This window comes from Arachis ipaensis, chromosome B8 (genome assembly GCF_059453495.1).
Source record: "Arachis ipaensis isolate K30076 ecotype BB chromosome B8, ASM5945349v1, whole genome shotgun sequence".
Taxonomy (NCBI): Eukaryota; Viridiplantae; Streptophyta; class Magnoliopsida; order Fabales; family Fabaceae; genus Arachis; species Arachis ipaensis.
Window position 1 is genome coordinate 25,209,180 of NC_142443.1, and position 22,409 is coordinate 25,231,588.

Consider the following 22,409-nt stretch of genomic DNA (forward strand, 5'->3'; position numbering starts at 1 on the left):
CAACTTGCTTGGTTAAGTGTGAATTTATTTGTCTACTTAAATAAGTATTGAGTGTTGAAATTTTATAGTTTTAACCAACAATAAATTCTTAAACAATGTTTAAATTTATAATAAATTAGTTTTTGATTCGCTGAATTAAAAAATACAGTGTAACAAACCCAAAAAAAAAAAAAAAATCACGAGCACTAGTTAAGAGACCAAAATATCTACAATGTTCACCAATCTTGTTAACAGCATCTATTTTTGTTTTCATTAATTTTTCTTTTAGAATTTTGCATAAAAAAAACAGAAAACAAAATTTTATTGCTTTTATTTTTTCTATTTAGATGGCTCAAAATCAAAACATAGAGAATGTACCGAATAATAATAATAATATAAAAAAAAGAGACCACTTTGCTAAAATATTCATCTCACTTTAATAAAATCAAACAAGGTTCTTATTAATAAACTCCTTCATAAACAGTATGCAACTTCTATCAATAGTATCAATTCTACAAAAATGCAAAAAGCCAATACAATGGATCCTTCTTTTTCTTCTTTTCTTTTCTAATACACATATGGCAATATTCTCCAAGGAACAAGTTTTCGGTACTCAGTCCATATCTCTTTATACTTCTTCGCACAACGAGATTCATCCCTTCTCTCCCTCCATATCAATAGAATAAGAAGATATATTGGATAGAAGTATGGTACTGGTGAACTACAAAAATGAATAAAATATGCTACAAGGTTTGACATTATTTTCTTTGTAGAAAAATCAATATCTATAACTTTATATCGGCAAAATAATTAAAGAAAGGTGGATACTACTATGAAGATTTTATTATTGTCTTCATATGAAGATGCTTTTTTTTTACCATTAGATGATGAAATGTATGGTTTGATTTTGATGTGTTACAAAAGTGTTATTTTTTTTAAAGTGTGGCTAAACAAACAAAGTACACTTTTAACACAAGAATTTTCATAAAAAGATGTTTTTAGCATCTTCATTTGAGTAGTTGCCTTAAAGAAATGAGTTAATGAGATCATCTTATCCCACAAGGTAAGCTAAAGGAGAGAGCAAGAAACAAGTCACCTAGGTAATTACAATGTCTAGCAATACCTCTTCAACAACAATAACAACAACAACGACAATTTGTGTTAATAGCTTCCATGAGAAAGTGAATTGAGTGTATATACATTGTTCTGGATAGACAAACAATAACGACGGATTAAAACATGTTATTGTTTCCGTTCTTTTTTATCTGTCAAGTGTTACTTTTTGGTACACATTGATTTAAAGCATGTACCAAAAAGTGGACAAATGACCAAAGAAGTAATGTGTACTGTGTAATGCATAAGAAGTTAAGAACTAAATACATATAATCTCAGCATGACCTAAATTTACTGACTTTCTAAATAAAAATTCACGGGGATTAAACAATTTTATTGGTAATATATTATACTATTACTAATTACCAATCATTAATTGAGTAAATATCCATAGTCGTCCCTGAGATTCACGCAAATACCCATAATAATCCCTAAGATTCCGATTTTCCCATTATAGTCCTCCAGATAGAGCTCCGAGCACTCAAAGTAGTCCCTAGCCATATTTTAGGTGATGAGTCATCACCGGAGCGCTGACGTGGCCTCAGATTGCCACGCTGGAGGGTCCAATGGCTAGCTGAGCTGGCTAATTTCCAATTTGTACCCATGTTGGTCCTTCGTATTATATGTAACCCTAAATCCCCAAATTTTCATATAATTCATCTCCTCTTCGACTTCATCTCTTCTTCTTCTTTTTCATACCCTTGAACTACACGTTGTGATCTTCGGGAATGAAGCTTCACCACCTTCCCAGCCATCTGTAGCATCATCATAAACAGAACAATACCATAGTTAAAGGAGAACAATGCCATTCAGTTCCTAAAAGAAGCAGTCTAGGAATACTGAGGGTCAAGCATATCGAAAAATATCAAAACAGAAAGTAACAAACCATTCTCCAAACCAAGTCTTCAGGACCCAATGGTTGAGCTGGACAAGGATACAGGAAATGCATTGAGTATTGGAAAACAAAATAAAAGCAATTAATGCCAAATAGGAAAGCAAGACATTCAACTAAATATCAATTTTAGAAAAATAACAAATATGCAGGATGATTAGTGGTTATATTGCACGGGACATAAATTATGCTTAAACTTGCCATTGGCATTGGGAAATAGTAGAAAGTTTTTGCAAGGTTTCAGCAGCAAAAGACTGTACATAACCCAGAATACAAACCTTGGAAAGATTTTGTTGCATTTCTTTTATACGAGCAGCACTAATACCTTTCAAAAAATTTAGAAGCCAACCTAAAGGATTTGAGGTCACATTGGACCACAAACTATTTGGAAGAAGAGTTTCATGGTTTCCCCTCCTATAAGGATCAATGCAGTTGCAATTCCTACTGATAAATAAACAGTTGGAAAGAGAACAAGCCACACCCCCAATCTTTCACCTGAAAAAGCAAGGTTGAAACCTTTTCAAATCATGCAATGATAGTTTTAGGACTGTTATATGCATATAAATCTTCAATTAACTTGGTTTGAGTACCCAACATAGTTTTTGAGGATCAATTATATGTAAAGCATTTTTGCATTGTTAATTATGCAACTTTACATCAGATTATAATGCACTTCTTTAAAAACATATAAAGAAATAAAACAGTATGGCATGAAATAAAATAGAGATTTTGCAGCAAGGTCTACTTTCACTATTTTTGTGCTAAGAATCAACTCTATACCTGCAATCAAACATTTAAATTTGCATTTGGAAAATCATTGTTAGGGACCATTTTTCTAATTTACTCTTGTTTTCACTTAGCATGAGAGCCTAGTTGTCCTTAAAACTATCCAATAATTGTGATGAACCAAACGTAATAATCACCTTTTTCATTATACCACTCAGGAAGCAATCTTTCTCTTCCACTTCCAACATAAACATGGAAACCAGGAAGTCTAGCAGGGGCTGCAAAATCCAATTGTCACATCAAGATAATTATAGCATAGAGGGAGAGAGAATATCACAACTTACACTCAGGAAAAAGGTAAGTCTTGCTTAGTACAGGACGTTCATAAGGTGCTACCTACAGAAAATACAAAAAGAAAATACAAGGGAACATGTATTAAGACAAAATGTAAAGAAAGCCTACTAATGCATTAAAAAAAATTAATCACCACAAAAAAATATATTTTTCCAATCCTGCATACAACTCCCTGTTTCATCCGTGTTTCATTCAGGTTAAATAGAGCAACCCTACAAACCCCAGCCAGCCTTCAAACCCTAGACACTACAATGAGACCAAAACTCTAGAACCTCAACTATACTAACAACTTGCATATCATGAACCAACACTGTATTGAAAAAAAAAAAAGAAGGTTACCTTGAGTCCGATCACAAAGTCAGAACCTCGTGCTTATGGTGGTGAAGGAGGGGAAGAACGATAACAACTTCTGATCGGATTACTTCTTCTCTCAAATTTTCCTAAACCCAGCGAATACAACCCTATGGCTACGCCATTGATGGGGAGATGAAGAAGAAGTCCGAAGGTGGAAGAAGAAGAGATAAGTGAAGTAAAGTATTTGTGTACGGCGTCGTTTTTGGCTTTTAAGGGTGTCAAACCCAAAACGACGACGTTTTGGACCCCTCCCACGTGGCAATCCAAGTCCACGTCAGCGCTCCGGTGATGACTCATCACCTGAAATATGGCTAGGGACCACTTTGAGTGCTCGGAGCTCTATCTGGAGGACTACAATGGGGAAATCGGGATCTTAGGGATTATTATGGGTATTTGCGTGAATCTCAGGGATGACTATGGGTATTTACTCTTAACTTTGATTATACAAATACTCAAACCAACCATAACTTTCGCTATTTGATAAAACGAATAACTTAGCCAATGGAGCCTTTTCTCATCCTATTTTTTATTCCGAAGCCTCCCAACATGTTTCAAGATAGTGATCGGTAATCACATATTATGTGTTAGATTAAAGGTGAAAGGAAAGCAGATGCATATCTACTCCAAGCAATCTTCATTTTTTTTTTCAGTTTTTTCCCCTTAAATCAAGAAAGAGGGAAAAGAAAAAGAGAAACAAAATACAGATATCAAATGAAAAGAAATCTTACCAATAACCAGAAGCAAGTAACTTTCCACCAATGACTTTTGGAGGCTTACCCCAAATAGGAGCCTTTGGATTCTTTTTGAATACATGTTTTTGCTTGTTTGCTCCTCGAAATACCATGTATCTGCAAGGTTTGATCCACAAATTTATGTTATGAACTAATGTAACTTCAAGAGTGTATGTGGTGTATTATAGAATTCACGGTTGGATATTATAGACACGTTACCCAATCAGGAAGACAAGGCAATTAGCTATAATGGTTGTCGTTGTTAACTCCACCTCGTTCGCCAAGAGCCACCAGCCCTGACAGCAATTATAGCATGTCAATACATGTTATGTGTTTAAACAAAAAAGTACTATACATAATGGCGCAAATAAATGGCAAGCTGGGAGCTAAGTTATAGCAATTACCTGTATGCTAAAAGTAAAAAGAATCCACACTAAATCTCCAAAAATCAACATGGAGCCCAACCTCTCTGCAATTATGTTCCAGCTAAAAACAAAAATTAAAAGATAAGATCATAAAAAACAATTATATCCAACATGAATGATAGTATAGATATCACAATCATGAGTTCATAACTTAGTGAAAATATTGCAAGGAAAACATGTTTTATTATTTTAGAGAGATTAGGATGAACAATTTTTCAAGTGGAGCAAACGCAATTCACTTACGTTGATGTCATGTACTGTTCATGCACAAAGTAGTCCAAGATGTATAACTGGCATAAATGTGAAGAAAATCACTCATCAAATACCCAAACTAGTGCTTATTAAAAGAAAAGAGAAAAAAAAAAGGAAATTCAAGAAACTAGAGTATGCAAGGTTTTGAAATTACTGCACAGAATATCTGGAAGAGAATCATTGATTTGCTCAAAGTACCATCTTGGATGCTCTCTGCAAGAACGGATAAATTGATAAGCAGCCACCCCATTATTCCAGCTCTAACAAACAAAAATCTACAATTTGACAATTTCATTATATGTGCAGGAATATTTATAGTATTTAGAATAATCATAAAAAAACCGCAATTTTGACAATTCCATTGGCAGGGTTGCAAGCTAAGAACGCTTTTTCTCCATCATAACTGCCAATTATATACACTTAAGCAATCATATAAAATTAGAAAAAGCAAGGAACCACATCAGGTGGATAACATACCATAAACTGAGGATTCAGTTGTATTCCAAACCACCTATTAAAGTAAAACAGAAAACGAAAAAAATAAAATCCAATTTCTCCAACGGTCAAGGAAATAAAATCAACCATGTTCACACTTCCCACTAGTTAAAAAGTCGGGGTTCATTGTACTAGACAGAAAAACACAACAGAGATGCAAACACAAACTTCAAACAGAAGCCATTACGATTAAAGTAATTTTAACATCTAGAACATAGCAATCATATATCAGGTTTCCAGTGGTATGAGGTTTTAGTGATGAACTTTTACTTTGTGACTTGCAACCCGCAAAATAAAGTGCCAGGGTCACCTGATATGAGATTAGTAAAAATGACAACAAAGAAGGTAATTATCAAGCAGTGCAGAATAACAATAAAAACAAATAAGGTATCAAGTTTGGCTTTTGATATATTTCAACAACTGTGCATTGGTACGTATAGCCAGTCTTATCTAATGATACGATAAGATTTGACTTCCATCATTGTTATTAAGTTCAATAATGTGTCATTTGTTCATATTTCAGTTCTATCATATTCATATGATGAAATTGAACACTACTCCATTAATACAAGTGTTAGTACCTAAATTCTTCAGTGTTGACTAGACGAGCTAGGCAACAACATTGGAGAATGTTAACTACTGAAGACCTTTATATAACAACACCAGAATCAGAGACAGTCAGACAGATATGACTATGAAAAGAACCATTGAATGTCATTACTTTGAAGTTCTAAATAAGATTCTATGCTTAGAATTATGGTGCACGAAATTGTGATGTCCAGGCTCGAACAATCCCTGGTAATGGCTCCAAAGCTTGGTGCTTTGATCTTAATTCATAATTGTCACAACTTCGATACAACTAACCAGCAAGTGCACTGGGTCGTCCAAGTAATACCTTACGTGAGTAAGGGTCGAATCCCACGGAGATTGTTGGTATGAAGCAAGCTATGGTCACCTTGCAAATCTCAGTTAGGCAGATATAAAGTGATAATGGAGTTTTCGAATATTATATAATAAAATAGGGATAGAGATACTTATGTAATTCATTGGTAGGAATTTCAGATAAGCGAATGGAGATGCTTTTCGTTCCTCTGAACCTCTGCTTTCCTGCTATCTTCATCCAATCAGTCTCACTCCTTTCCATGGCTGGCTTTATGTGATACATCACCACTGTCAATGGCTACTTTCGGTCATCTCACGGGAAAATGATCCAATGCCCTGTCACGACACGGCTAATCGTCTGGAGGCATCACCTTTGTCAATGGCTTCATCTTATCCTTTCAGTGAATAATATGCTCACGCACCCTGTCACGGCACGGCTATTCATCTGTCGGTTCTCGATCATGCTGGAATAGGATTTACTATCCTTTTGCGTCTGTCACTAACGCCCTGCAATCGCGAGTTAGGAGCTCGTCACAGTCATTCAATCATTGAATCCTACTCGGAATACCACAGACAAGGTTTAGACCTTCCGGATTCTCTTGAATGCCGCCATCTTTCTAGCTTACGCCACGAAGATTCTGGTTAGGAGATCTAAGAGATATTCATTCTAGCTTAATTCATGTAGAACAGAAGTGTTTGTCAGGCACGCGTTCATAAGGGGGAAGGATGATGAGCGTCACACATAATCATCACCTTCATCACGTTCTTGGGTGCGAATGGATATCTTAGAAGCGAAATAAGAAGAATTGAATAGAAAACAGTAGTACTTTCATTAATCTTTGAGGAACAGCAGAGCTCCACACCTTAATCTATGGAGTATAGAAACTCTACCGTTGAAAATACATAAGTGAAGGTTCAGGCATGGCCGAGATGGCCAGCCCCCTAAAACGTGATCAATAGTCTCCTAAGATGAACAATGGATTAAAACTGAGACCAAAGATCCTTAATACAATAGTAAAAGGTCCTATTTATAATAAACTAGCTACTAGGGTTTACATGAGTAAGTAATTGATGCATAAATCCACTTCCGGGGCCCACTTGGTGTGTGTTTAGGCTGAGCTTAAGTGTAGCACGTGCAGAGGCCATTTGTGGAGTTGAACGCCAGTTTCTGTGCCAGTTTGGGCGTTCAACTCTGGTTTTGGATCCTTTTCTGGCGCTGGACGCCAGATTTGGGCAGAAGGCTGGCGTTGAACGCCAGTTTACGTCGTCAATTCTTGGCCAAAGTATAGACTATTATATATTGCTGGAAAGCCCTAGATGTCTACTTTCCAAAGCAATTGGAAGCGCGCCATTTCGAGTTCTGTAGCTCCAGAAAATCCACTTTGAGTGCAGAGAGGTCAGAATCCAACAGCATCAGCAGTCCTTCTTCAACTTCTGAATCTGATTTTTGCTCAAGTCCCTCAATTTCAGCCAGAAAATACCTGAAATCGCAGAAAAACACACAAACTCATAGTGAAGTCCAGAAATGTGAATTTAACATAAAAACTAATGAAAACATCTCTAAAAGTAACTAGATCCTACTAAAAACATACTAAAAACAATGCCAAAAAGCGTATAAATTATCCGCTCATCACAACACCAAACTTAAATTGTTGCTTGTCCCCAAGCAACTGAAAATCAAATAGGATAAAAATAAGAGAATATACTATAAATTCCAAACTATCAATGAAGCAGAGCTTCAATCATATGAGCGGGACTTATAGCTTTTTGCCTCTTGAATAGTTTTGGCATCTCACTTTATCCATTGAGGTTTAGAATGATTGGCATCTATAGGAACTTCCAGATTTCGAATAGTGTTATTGACTCTCCTAGTTCAGTATGATGATTCTTGAACACAGCTTCTTTATGAGTCTTGGCCGTGGCCCTAAGCACTTTGTTTTCCAGTATTACCACCGGATACATAAATGCCACAGACACATAATTGGGTGAACCTTTTCAGATTGTGACTCAGCTTTGCTAAAGTCCCCAATTAGAGGTGTCCAGGGTTCTTAAGCACACTCTTTGTTTTTGCTTTGGACCTTGACTTTAACCGCTCAGTCTCAAGTTTTCACTTGACACCTACACGCCACAAGCACATGGTTAGGGACAGCTTGGTTTAGCCGCTTAGACCAGGATTTTATTCCTTTAGGCCCTCCTATCCACTGATGCTCAAAGCCTTGGGATCATTTTTATTTGCCCTTGCCTTTTGGTTTTAAGGGTTATTGGCTTTTTCTGCTTGCTTTTTCTTTTTCTTTCTATTTTTTTTTTCGCCTATTTTTTTTTCTCTTTTTTTTTTCTTTTTTTTTTTCTGCAAGCTTTGTTCTTTGCTGCTTTTTCTTGCTTCAAGAATCATTTTTATGATTTTTCAGATTATCAAATAACATGTCTCCTAGTCATCATTCTTTCAAGAGCCAACATATTTAACATTCTTAAACAACAACTTCAAAAGACATATGCACTGTTCAAGCATACATTCAGAAAACAAGAAGCATTGTCACCACATCAATATAATTAAGCTAAGTTCAAGGATAAATTCGAAACTCATGTACTTCTTGTTCTTTTGAATTAAAACATTTTTTTATTTAAGAGAGGTGATGGATTCATAGGACGTTTATAACTTTAAGACAAAGTTACTAACTACTAATGATCATGTAATGAAGGCACAAACATAGATAAGCACATAACATAGAAAACGAAAAACAGAAGAAAGAAGAACAAGGAATGAATCCACCTTAGTGATGGTGGCGTTTCCTTCTTGAGGAACCAATGATGTCCTTGAGCTCTTTTATGTCTCTTCTTTGTCTTTGTTGCTCCTCCCTCATTGCCTTTTGATCTTCTCTTATTTCATGCAGCATGATGGAGTGCTCTTGATGTTCCACCCTTAGTTGTCCCATATTGGAACTCAATTCTCCTAGGGAGGTGTTGATTTGCTCCCAATAGTTTTGTGGAGGAAAGTGCATTTGAGGCATCTCAGGGATCTCATGGAAGTGAGCTTCTTGCGCCTCTTGAGCTCCATGACTGGGCTCTCTTGCTTGCTCCATCTTTTTCTTAGTGATGGGCTTGTCCTCTTTGATGAGGATATCTCCCTCTATGTCAATCCCAGCTGAATTGCATAGGTGGCAAATGAGGTGAGGAAAGGCTAACCTTGCCATAGTGGAGGACTTGTCAGCCACCTTGTAGAGTTCTTGAGGTATAATCTTATGAACTTCCACCTCTTCTCCAATCATGATGCTATGGATCATGATGGCCCGGTCTATAGTAACTTCAGACCGGTTGCTAGTGGGAATGATTGAGCATTGAATAAACTCCGACCATCCTCTAGCTATAGGCTTGAGGTCCAATCTTCTTAGTTGAACCGGCTTGCCTTTGGAGTCAATCTTCCATTGAGCTCCTTCTACACATATGTCCATAAGGACTTGGTCCAACCTTTGATCAAAGTTGACTCTCCTTGTGTAGGGGCGTGCATTTTCTTCCATGTATGGCAAGTTGAACGCCAACCTTACGTTTTCCGGACTAAAATTCAAGTATTTCCCCCGAACCATTGTAACATAGTTCTTTGGATCCGGGTTCTTACTTTGATCATGGTTCTTGGTGATCCATGCATTGGCATAGAACTCTTGAACCATTAGGATTCCGACTTGTTGGATGGGATTTGTTAGAACTTCCCAACCTCTTCTTTGAATTTCATGTCGGATCTCCGGATACTCATTTCTTTTGAGTTTAAAAGGGACCTCAGGGATCACCTTTTTCTTGGCCACAACATCATAGAAGTGGTCTTGATGGGCTTTGGAGATGAACCTTTCCATCTCCCATGACTCGGATGTGGAAGCTTTTATCTTCCCTTTCCCTCTTCTAGAGGATTCTCCGGTCTTAGATGCCATCAATGGTAATGGAAAAACAAAAAGCTTATGCTTTTACCACACCAAATTTAGAATATTGCTCGCCCTCGAGCAATAATCAAAAGAATAGAAGAAGAAGAAGAAGAAATATGGAGAGGGAGAGGGAGATGTGTTTCGGCCAAGGAGGGTGTAGAGGGGTGTGTTGTGTGAATTTGATGAAGAATGGAGGTCTTTATATAGGGAAGGGAGGGGGGGTTAAGGTTCGGCCATATGGGTGGGTTTGGGTGGGAAATTGGTTTTGAATTTTGAAGGTAGGTGGAGTTTATGAGGTAGGTTTATGGGGAAGAGTGGGTGGATGTGAGTGGTGAAGGTTTAATGGGGAAGAGAGATTGAGGTGATTGGTGAAGGGCTTTTAGGGAAGAGTGTTTATGGGGTTGTGTGAAAGAGAGTGGTGAGAAGAGGTGAGTGGAGGTAGGTGGGGATCCTGTGGGGTCCATAGATCCTGAGTGGATCCTGTGGGGTCCACAGATCCTGAGTGGATCCTGTGGGGTCCACAGATCCTGAGGTGTTCAAGGATTTACATCCCTGCACCCATTAGGCATGTAAAAATGCCTTTGTATCCAACTCTGGGCGTTCAGCGCCAGGTTGGTGGCCATTTTGGGCGTTCAACGCCCATTTGTGTGCCATTTCTGGCGTTGAACGCCAGAACCATGCCTGTTCTGGCGTTCAGCACCCAGAAGCTGCCCATTTTGGGCGTTCAGCGCCAGAACCATGCTCTGTTCTGGCGCTGAACGCCAGACAGATGCTCCTCCAGGGTGTGATTTTTCTTCTGCTGTTTTTGATTCCGTTTTCAATTTTTCTATTTATTTTGTGACTCCACATGATCATGAACCTAAGAAAACATGAAAAACAATAAAAATAAGAATTAGATAAACATTGGGTTGCCTCCCAACAAGCGCTTCTTTAATGTCAATAGCTTGACAGTGGGCTCTCATGGAGCCTCACGGATGTGCAGAGCTTTGTTGAGACTCTCCAACACCAAACTTAGAGTTTGGATATGGGAGTTCAACACCAAACTTAGAGTTTGGTTGTAGCCTCCCAACACCAAACTTAGAGTTTGACTGTGGGGGCTCTGGTTGACTCTGCTTTGAGAGAAGCTTTTCAAGCTTCCTCTCCATGGTTGCAGAGGGAGATCCTTGAGTTTTGAATACAAGGGAGTTCTCATTCCATTGAAGGACTATTTCACCTCTGTCAACATCAATCACAACTCTTGCTGTGGCCAGGAAAGGTCTTCCTAGGATGATGGATTCATCCTCTTCCTTTCCAGTATCTAGGACTATGAAATCAGCAGGGATGTAAAGGCCCTCAACCTTTACTAAAACATCCTCTACTTGTCCATATGCCTGTTTTCTTGAGCTGTCTGCCATCTCTAATGAGATTTTAGCAGCTTGCACCCCATAGATTCCCAGTTTCTCTATTACAGAGAAGGGCATGAGGTTTATTCCTGAACCAAGGTCACACAGAGCCTTAAAGATCATGGTGCCTATGGTACAGGGTATTATGAACTTTCCAGGATCCTGTCTCTTCTGAGGCAATGTCAGTTGATCCAGATCACTTAGTTCATTGATGAACAAGGGAGGTTCAACTTCCCAAGCATCAATGCCAAATAATTTGGCATTCAGCTTCATGATTGCACCAAGAAACTTGGCAGTTTGCTCTTCAGTGACATCCTCATTCTCTTCAGAAGAGGAATACTCATCAGAGCTCATGAAGGGCATAAGGAGGTTCAATGGAATCTCTATGGTCTCTAGATGAGCCTCAGAGTCCTTTGGTTCCCCAGAGGGAAGCTCCTTATTGATCACTGGACGTCCCTGGAGGTCTTCCTCCTTGGGATTCACGTCCTCTCCTCTCCTCACAGGTTCGGCCATGGCGCTTATGTCAATGGCCTTGCACTCTCCTTTTGGATTCTCTTCTGTATTGCTTGGGAGAGTACTAGGAGGGATTTCAGTGATCCTTTTACTCAGCTGGCCCACTTGTGCTTCCAGATTTCTAATGGAAGATCTTGTTTCATTCATGAAACTTACAGTGGCCTTGGATAGATCAGAGACTAGACTTGCTAAATTAGAAGCATTTTGTTCAGAGTTCTCTGTCTGTTGCTGAGTTGATGATGGAAAAGGCTTGCTATTGCTAAACCTGTTTCTTCCACCATTATTAAAGCCTTGTTGAGGCTTTTGATCCTTCCATGAGAAATTTGGATGATTACTCCATGTTGAGTTATAGGTGTTTCCATAAGGTTCACCTAAGTAATTTACCTCTGCTATTGCAGGGTTCTCAGGATCATAGGCTTCTTCTTCAGAAGATGCCTCTTGAGTACTGTTGGATGCAGCTTGCATTCCATGCAGACTCTGAGAAATCATATTGACTTGCTGAGTCAATATTTTGTTCTGAGCCAATATGGCATTCAGAGTATCAACCTCAAGAACTCCCTTCTTCATAGGCGTCCCATTACTCACAGGATTCCTTTCAGAAGTGTACATGAACTGGTTATTAGCAACCATGTCAATGAGTTCTTGAGCTTCTGCAGGCGTTTTCTTTAGATGAATGGATCCACCTGCAGAAGTGTCCAGTGACATCTTTGATAGCTCAGATAAACCATCATAGAATATATCCAGGATGGTCCATTCTGAAAGCATGTCAGAAGGACACTTTTTGGTCAACTGTTTGTATCTTTCCCAAGCTTCATAGAGGGATTCACCTTCTTTTTGTCTGAAGGTTTGAACATCAGCTCTAAGCTTGCTCAGCTTTTGAGGAGGAAAGTACTTGGCTAAGAAAGCCGTGACCAGCTTATCCCAAGAGTTCAGGCTGTCTTTAGGTTGAGAATCCAACCATAATCTAGCTCTGTCTCTTACAGCAAAAGGGAAAAGCATGAGCCTGTAGACTTCAGGATCTATTCCATTAGTCTTAACAGTATCACATATCTGCAAGAATTCAGTTAAGAACTGAAAAGGATCTTCAGATGGAAGTCCATGAAACTTGCAGTTCTGCTGCATCAGAGAAACTAATTGAGGTTTCAGCTCAAAGTTGTTTGCTCCAATGGCAGGGATGGAGATGCTTCTTCCATGTAAATTGGAATTAGGTGCAGTAAAGTCACCAAGCATCTTCCTTACATTATTATTATTTTCGGCTGCCATCTCCTCTGCCTGTTCGAAAATTTCTGAAAGGTTATCTCTGGATTGTTGTATTTTAGCTTCTCTTAATTTTCTCTTCAGAGTCCTTTCAGGTTCTGGATCTGCTTCCACAAGAATGTTCTTATCCTTGCTCCTGCTCATATGACAAAGAAGAAGGCACAGAAAAATAATAATAATAATGGAGATCCTTTATACCACAGTATAGGGATCCCTGTGTGAGTGGAAGAAAAGAGGGGGAGACAAAGAATGTGATGTAAAGGAAGAAACACAACTGTACGAATGGAAGAGATGTGAGATGAGATGTTAGAATATGAATGAATAATTAGAATGAGATGGGGGAGGAATAATTTTCGAAAATTATTTTGAAAAAGAGTTAGTGATTTTTGAAAATGGTTTTTGAAAAATGTTAGTAAATAATTTTTTTTTTGAAAATTTTTGAAATAAAAAAATAAAAATAAAAATAATTAGTTAATTAAAAAGAAATTTTTGAAAAAGAGGGGAGATATTTTCGAAAATTAGAGAGAGAGAGTTAGTTAGGTAGTTTTGAAAAAGTTAAGAAACAAACAAAAAGTTAGTTAGTTAGTTGAAACAAATTTTGAAAAGATAAGAAGTTAGGAAGTTAGAAAAGATATTTTGAAAAGATATTTTTGAAAAAGATAAGATAAGAAGATATTTTTGAAAAGATATGATTGAAATTAGTTTTGAAAAAGATTTGATTTTTAAAATCTCAATTAATGACTTGATTCATAAGAAATCACAAGATATGATTCTAGAACTTAAAGTTTGAATCTTTCTTAACAAGTAAGTAACAAACTTTAAATTTTTGAATCAAAACATTAATTGATTATGTTATTTTCGAAAATTTGTGATAAAAATAAGAAAAAGATTTTTGAAAAATATTTTTGGAATTTTCGAAAATAACTAATAATTTTGAAAAAGATTTGATTTTTAAAAAAAGATTTTGAAAAAGATATGATTTTCAAATTGAAAATTTGATTTGACTCATTGGCAACAACTTGATTTTAAAAATTTTTGAAAAAGTCAACTCAATTTTCGAATTTGATGAGAGAAAAAGGGAAAGATATTTTTTTGATTTTTGAATTTTTATGATGCAAGGGAAAAACAAGAAAAATGATGCAATGCATGAAAATTTTTTTGATCAAAACAATGAATGCATGCAAGAATGCTATGAATGTCAAGATGGACACCAAGAACACTTTGAATGTCATGATGAACATCAAGAACATAATTTTGAAAAATTTTTAATGCAAAGAAAACATGCAAGACACCAAACTTAGAATTCTTTAATGCTTAGACATTAAGAATTCAAGAATGCATATGATAAACATGAAAAGACACAAAACAAAAAATCATCAAGATCAAACAAGAAGACTTACCAAGAACAACTTGAAGATCATGAAGAACACCATGAATGCATGATATTTTCGAAAAAAAAAATGCAAGATGCATATGCATGTGACACCAAACTTATGATATGACTCAAGACTCAAACAAGAAACACAAAATATTTTTGATTTTTATGATTTTCTAATTTTTTTTGGATTTTTATTTTATATTTTTTCGAAAATTATATGAAAAAGAAAAATAAGGATTCCAAAATTTTTAATATGAATTCCAGGAATCTTGCCATGTTAGTCTAAAGCTTCAGTCCAGGAATTAGACATGGCTCACTAGCCAGCCAAGCTTTCAAAGAAAGCTCCAGTCCAAAACACTAGACATGGCCAATGGCCAGCCAAGCTTCAGCAGATATGGATACTTTTCATGTATAGAACAACTAAGTGTGTGAGAATCTCTTCATTTGTGATGGTAAGTTGAAACCCCAGTCCAAAAATTAGACATGGCTTACAGCCAGCCAGGATTCAACAAATCATCATGAAACACTAGAATTCATTCTTAAAAATTTTGAATAAAATTTTTGAAAACATTTTTATTATTTTTTCGAAAACAAAAGAGAAATTTTTTGAAAATATTTTTAAAAGATTTTTGAAAAGAAGACGAAAAGAAAGTTACCCAATCTGAGCAACAAGATGAACCGTCAGTTGTCCAAACACGAACAATCCCCGGCAACGGCGCCAAAAACTTGGTGCACGAAATTGTGATGTCCAGGCTCGAACAATCCCTGGTAATGGCTCCAAAGCTTGGTGCTTTGATCTTAATTCATAATTGTCACAACTTCGATACAACTAACCAGCAAGTGCACTGGGTCGTCCAAGTAATACCTTACATGAGTAAGGGTCGAATCCCACGGAGATTGTTGGTATGAAGCAAGCTATGGTCACCTTGCAAATCTCAGTTAGGCAGATATAAAGTGATAATGGAGTTTTCGAATATTATATAATAAAATAGGGATAGAGATACTTATGTAATTCATTGGTAGGAATTTCAGATAAGCGAATGGAGATGCTTTTCGTTCCTCTGAACCTCTGCTTTCCTGCTATCTTCATCCAATCAGTCTCACTCCTTTCCATGGCTGGCTTTATGTGATACATCACCACTGTCAATGGCTACTTTCGGTCATCTCACAGGAAAATGATCCAATGCCCTGTCACGGCACGGCTAATCGTCTGGAGGCATCACCTTTGTCAATGGCTTCATCTTATCCTTTCAGTGAATAATATGCTCACGCACCCTGTCACGGCACGGCTATTCATCTGTCGGTTCTCGATCATGCTGGAATAGGATTTACTATCCTTTTGCGTCTGTCACTAACGCCCTGCAATCGCGAGTTAGGAGCTCGTCACAGTCATTCAATCATTGAATCCTACTCGGAATACCACAGACAAGATTTAGACCTTCCGGATTCTCTTGAATGCCGCCATCTTTCTAGCTTACGCCACGAAGATTCTGGTTAGGAGATCTAAGAGATATTCATTCTAGCTTAATTCATGTAGAACAGAAGTGTTTGTCAGGCACGCGTTCATAAGGGGGAAGGATGATGAGCGTCACACATAATCATCACCTTCATCACGTTCTTGGGTGCGAATGGATATCTTAGAAGCGAAATAAGAAGAATTGAATAGAAAACAGTAGTACTTTCATTAATCTTTGAGGAACAGCAGAGCTCCACACCTTAATCTATGGAGTGTAGAAACTCTACCGTTGAAAATACATAAGTGAAGGTTCAGGCATGGCCGAGATGGCCAGCCCCCTAAAACGTGATCAATAGTCTCCTAAGATGAACAATGGATTAAAACTGAGACCAAAGATCCTTAATACAATAGTAAAAGGTCCTATTTATAATAAACTAGCTACTAGGGTTTACATGAGTAAGTAATTGATGTGTAAATCCACTTCCGGGGCCCACTTGGTGTGTGTTTGGGCTGAGCTTAAGTGTAGCACGTGCAGAGGCCATTTTTAGAGTTGAACGCCAGTTTCTGTGCCAGTTTGGGCGTTCAACTCTGGCTTTGGATCCTTTTCTGGCGCTGGACGCCAGATTTGGGCAGAAGGCTGGCGTTGAACGCCAGTTTACGTCGTCAATTCTTGGCCAAAGTATGGACTATTATATATTTCTGGAAAGCCCTGGATGTCTACTTTCCAACGCAATTGGAAGCGCACCATTTCGAGTTTTGTAGCTCCAGAAAATCCACTTTGAGTGCAGAGAGGTCAGAATCCAACAGCATCAGTAGTCCTTCTTCAACCTCTGAATCTGATTTTTGCTCAAGTCCCTCAATTTCAGCCAGAAAATACCTGAAATCACAGAAAAACACACAAACTCATAGTGAAGTCCAGAAATGTGAATTTAACATAAAAACTAATGAAAACATCCCTAAAAGTAACTAGATCCTACTAAAAACATACTAAAAACAATGCCAAAAAGCGTATAAATTATCCGCTCATCAAATTACATACAAGAAAATGGAAGATAAATGTTGTGGACAGCAGCTCAAGTCCTCTCTCAGATATAGCCTGCAAAAAAGTTGCCACAAGTTATTTTGTGTCACTCTAACTCTAGCATATGATTCATAGTGTTATGCAAAATCCAGAATATCCATATGAACACGTATGGTAGAAGATACAAAACCCATCTTTGCACTAATCCCAAGAAGTGCAACCAACAGAAGAAGCAAGACTAGACCTGAGGAAATGTGAACATGGAGTTACACCTCCAAAAAAACATAAAAGGAATAGTGGTGTAAATATAGGCTCAATTCTTGTGAATCTTATATGAATCAACATGCAAAATATCCTTAAAAGTATAAAATATACCATAACAACTGCTAAGCCTTATCTCACTAGGTACAATAAGTAGCATAAATAAGAAATCATCATAATCTTTGTTATAAATCATGTATACATTCAAATTATTAAAATCTAGCGATTATAACAATTTCACCTATCACCTATGATTTTTCCTTTTCTAAGATTCCCTCTATTAATAGGTCATTGAACAAATATTTTGCCATGTATGGCATTGAAGACTGACCATGAAGTGAAAAGCAAAAATATGTTGCCATTATAACACTGATTTAAGGATTACCATGAACTAGAGAACCTATATTACATCAAAATCACACTAAAATGAACCACATTTTTGTAATGCACTAGAATGTTAAAAACAAACCATTGCAGTGATATGAAGGCGAGTTCCATTAGCAAGAACAACTCCAGGAACAAGTTTTCCCAGCACAATGGATCCCGCAATTGCCAAATAAGCAAAGAAGCCCAGAAGCAAATAAGCCTGACCCACATTCCAAAATAGTGAAAATATTAAAACTTTACATATTACATTCGTAGAATCAACTAATTCATAAAAAGGGTATAGTGAGTGAATGAATGAATAGTACTAACTGAGTTCCATGATGGTATAAGAGCTTGAAGAAGAGAACCCAGATCCATGAGCATGTGTGAACCTTGTATCTGAATGGAGTGAGTAGTTTGATTGTGACTTTGGTGTCAGAGAAGATTGTGACTTCAATTATTGCAGCAGTGCTGTTGTTGCTACTTTATTGTACTCAAGGTTCTAAAAACTTGACTGATTCAATAATTTAAAGGTCTAATCTGTGATCTAATCGTAATCGAACCAGTTTAATTAAATATATAATAAAATTTTAAATATTTAAACTCAATAATTCATATAATGACAAAATTTAAAATTTCACAATCTCACGGTTAAATTCACGATGTTTAATGACCAATAAGTAATAATCTTTTATCTTTAAAAAAAAACCACTCATCACAAATCATAATAGTTGTTAAGTGACCTGAAATCAACCATCACAACTAACTAACTAACTCTCAAAATAAAAAATCATCAATCAGGAAAAACTCAAAAACATTACAAAATCATATTAATATCAACCATCAACAATCAACAACAATCAACAATAAACAAGAGATTAACAAATAAAATAATTTTGATCTCATGAAAATAATTTTTTTTTGAATAAAAGGAAGCTCAACACATTAAAGTGGAGCATACAAAAGAAAGAAAGAAACATAAAGAGCTACGGACAATAAAACAATCCACTGGCATCTCCAGTGCTGCCATCAGCCTCCCACAGGATCACAAGCACGCCATTCTGTGTAGCTCAACACCGTCCTTGTGTGAATTGCCTCAAGACTTGCTCTTTTATTCTTGAAGATCCGTGCATTACGTTCCAACCAGATGTTCCAAATCACTGCAAAGAACGTGGTCATCCACAACTTCTGCCCTTGTTGTCTATTGTGCATGCCACGCCAACTCTCAAACAGTTCTTTAGTGGTTCCAGGAATTACCCAGTCTCTACCAAGTGACCTCAACCACTTGCACCACACCTGCCATGTTACCTCACACCGAAGAAATAAATGCTCAGCAGATTCTACTTCCTTGGTACACAGTATACACATACTATCACTCATAATGTTAACTCCTAATTTAGTCAACCTCTCCTTGGTGTTAACTCTACCAACTAGCACAAACCACCCGAAAAGCTCAATTCTTGGAGGTACGAAACCTTTCCAAAGGGAACTCGTGAAACTATAGCTCATGATCTCGGCCGACAGTGTCTCCAATTGTATGGCCTGTATCACAGAGTTAGTAGAAAAAATACCTCTATTTTCAAACTTCCACACCACAGTGTCCTCCCGATCAGATGACAACTTCACTGGCCTTAACCTCTCATGGAGCTGATGGACTAGTTCCATCTCCTATTGGAACAGCTCCCTCCTCCATTGAAAATTCCATATCCATTCTAGCCCATCCCAAAAACCACAATCCCCAATGACACCTCCTTGCTGCCTTGAAATAGAGTAGAGTCTTGGAAAACTCACTTTGAGAACACCACCTTGAACCCAGTTATCTTCCCAAAACCGAGTTTGCATACCATTGCCTACTTCCATTGCCAAACCACTAACCACTTTATCACGAATCTGTTGTTCTTTTATATTCAGCTGACAGATGTCTTTCCAAGGTCCACCTTTTACTGGTAAAGGCTGAGTTGCTAGCATTACATCCGAGTTCAACTTGTTGCACGAATAAACAATATTCTTCCACAGCGGGCAATCCTTCTTTGAAAACCGCCACCACCACTTAAACAGGAGCGCTGTGTTTCTCAGTACCGCATCCCAACCCCCAAGCCCCCCAGCCTTTTTTGGAGCCTGGACTAGCTCCCACTTGACCAAAGGTATACCATGGTCACCGTTCTCCTTGCACCACATAAAGTTCCTTTGTAAAGCAATCAGCTTGTCCGCCACCGCCTTCGGCATCTTGTACAGACTTAGATAATATATGGGGAGGCTATTCAGGACCGATTTGATAAGGACAAGCTTACCTGATTTATTCAAAACCTTCGCCTTCCATAAGCTAAGCTTCTGTTCCACCTTATTGATGATTGGTTTCCAAGTCTTCACTAGGTGCGAATTCGCTCCTAGAGAAATCCCCAAGTATCTAACCGGTAGAGCGGCTTGCTGGCATCCCAATAGTTCACATGCATGATCAATCCATCCTTGCTCACAGTTCACCGAAATCAGATTCAATTTACCAAAATTGATGCTCAGCCCAGACATCAACTTAAAACACCGCAACAGCCTCTTATAGTTTACAATTGTTTCAGTCACCAGCGGGCAGAACAAAATGGTGTCATCCGCAAATTGTAAGTGCGACAATTCAATATGATCTCTCCCTACCAGCAGCGGAGCAATGCGCCCGTTCCTGACAGCTTCCCCCACCATCCTATGCAAAATATCGACAACTAGCACAAACAGAAGTGGAGAAAGTGGGTCCCCTTGTCTTAGTCCCCTCTCCATCTTGAATGGCTTAGATGGTGACCCGTTAACCAGGACTGCCATGGTAGCCGACACACTCCTTCACCCAATTCCTCCATCTTTGCCCGAAGCCCATTTTCTGGAGCACAATATCAACAAAGCTCCATCTTACTCTATCATAAGCTTTTTGAAAATCCAATTTGATAATAGCCGCTGGCTTTTTCCGAGTCTTTAGCCAATGAACCGTCTCGCAGGCTATGAGTGCGCCATCATGAATTTTCCTACCCTTTACAAACGCAGTCTGAGTCTCTCCGACTAACCCCGGCATCACAGATCTCATTCTTCTCACCAACAGAAATTACTTTATACACACACCCCACCATACTAATCGGCCGAAAATCCTTCACCTCCTTTGCACCTTCGAACTTTGGGGCTAGTGTCACCCACGTTACATTTACATCCGTTGGCAACTTAGCACTTTGAAAGAACCCCAATACCGCTACAGTGAATTCCGGCCCAATGTCCTCCCAGCATCTCTTGATGAAGTTCATATTATACCTATCGCTCCCTGGGGCCTTTGAAGATTTGCAGTCCCACACGGCCTCCTTGATTTCCTCCTCCGATGGCATCACTTCCAGCACTTCAGCCTCATCCCTATGGATATGCTTCACTAAGCCATCTCTAACTCCAATCCTCGGAGCATATTCCTGTCTATATAAATTCTTGTAGAACCCTCTAATCGCACCTTTTATTCTTGCCTGGTTCTGCACAAGTCTTCCATGTATCATCAGGGCATCGATCCTGTTATTCCGTCTTCTGGCCGAGGCAATGTTATGAAAGTATCTGGTATTCTTATCCATATTTGTAGCATTCTTGGACCGAGACATCTGTTTCCAGTGTATTTCCTTTCTAATGTACCATTTTGCACAAAAGCTCACTAGTGCCTTCCTTCTAGCCTCCGTTGTACCATCATAAATCCCATAACTAACTAAATTGTCCAGCTTGGTGATCTCCTCCTCAAACCTCATGAGTCTCTTATCCATGTCCCGGAAGTTATCCTTGTGCCATTGCCGCAGTGGTACTGTTAAAGTCCTCAGTTTGCACGTGAACTGCGCTTCTCCGAGGCTTCTCCATTCATTCTTCACCATCCTCAGAAATCCCTCATGCGTAAACCAGGAATCCTGACTTCTAAATGGTCTAGGGCCCCCTCCTAGTCTTGTACCTTCCAAGATCAACGGGCAGTGATCGGACAACCCCTTGGGCCACCCTTTAGCCGAATATCTGGAAATTTCTCAGTCCATTCAATATTTACTAGATACCTATCAATCCAACTACAGGATCGACCCCTAAACCATGTATACTTTCTATCAGTAAGAGGCAAATCTATCAACTGCATGTCATGCACCCAGCCCTTAAACTCTTCCCATGATGCCGGCAAGCTAGTAACTCCTTCGCGATCCTCAACCTGTAAAATTTCATTAAAGTCCCGTAAAAAGCAGAAAGGAACCTGACACAATCCCGCCACGTAGCTCAATTCTTCCCACACCCTCCTCTTTGCCTCCCTCCCGTGCGCACCGTACACCAAACAAAAAGCACAACGGAAGTTGGTCCTTGTTAATACTCCTTCAACGCACAACCACCACTCACCTTTATAGCTGTGATGTACTTGGAACACTCCATCATCCCAAATCAATAACAGACCCCCCGCCGTCCTACAGATTCTACAAACTCCCAACCAGCAGTATTACTTCCCCAAAGCCTTGTAACATCATATTTAGTAAGCACTCCTTTTTTAGTTTCCAGCAGTCCTAACATGTTCAAGTTATATTTATTCTTCAGAGATTTCACCATGCTCAATTTTCTGTCCCCCCTCAACCCCCTAATGTTCCAACAGCTCACAATTATTTAAACAAGTTTTTACTCACCTTATTTTGATT

General features: G+C 38.3%; 2 protein-coding genes, 1 non-coding gene and 1 pseudogene across 3 annotated transcripts; 1 reads left to right on the plus strand and 3 right to left on the minus strand.

Annotated features, from left to right (window-relative positions):
• Positions 1–546: 546 nt before the first annotated feature.
• Positions 547–18,126, minus strand: LOC107612033 (delta(14)-sterol reductase-like; annotated as a pseudogene).
• On the plus strand, positions 12,769–12,876 carry LOC148547479 (small nucleolar RNA R71). The gene has a single exon (XR_015897787.1). It is a non-coding gene; the product is annotated as a small nucleolar RNA R71 (small nucleolar RNA).
• Positions 18,127–18,777: 651 nt separating the features above from the next.
• Positions 18,778–19,413, minus strand: LOC110265266 (uncharacterized). Its single transcript, XM_021108183.1, has one exon. It carries the CDS (start codon positions 19,411–19,413, stop codon positions 18,778–18,780), a length of 636 nt encoding a protein of 211 aa, XP_020963842.1.
• A 1,340-nt stretch (positions 19,414–20,753) lies between these two features.
• Positions 20,754–22,152, minus strand: LOC110265267 (uncharacterized). Its single transcript, XM_021108184.1, has 3 exons — positions 22,120–22,152; positions 21,834–21,937; positions 20,754–21,753 (listed from the first exon to the last, which is right to left on the minus strand). Exons 1-3 carry the CDS (start codon positions 22,150–22,152, stop codon positions 20,754–20,756), a joined length of 1,137 nt encoding a protein of 378 aa, XP_020963843.1.
• Positions 22,153–22,409: the final 257 nt, after the last annotated feature.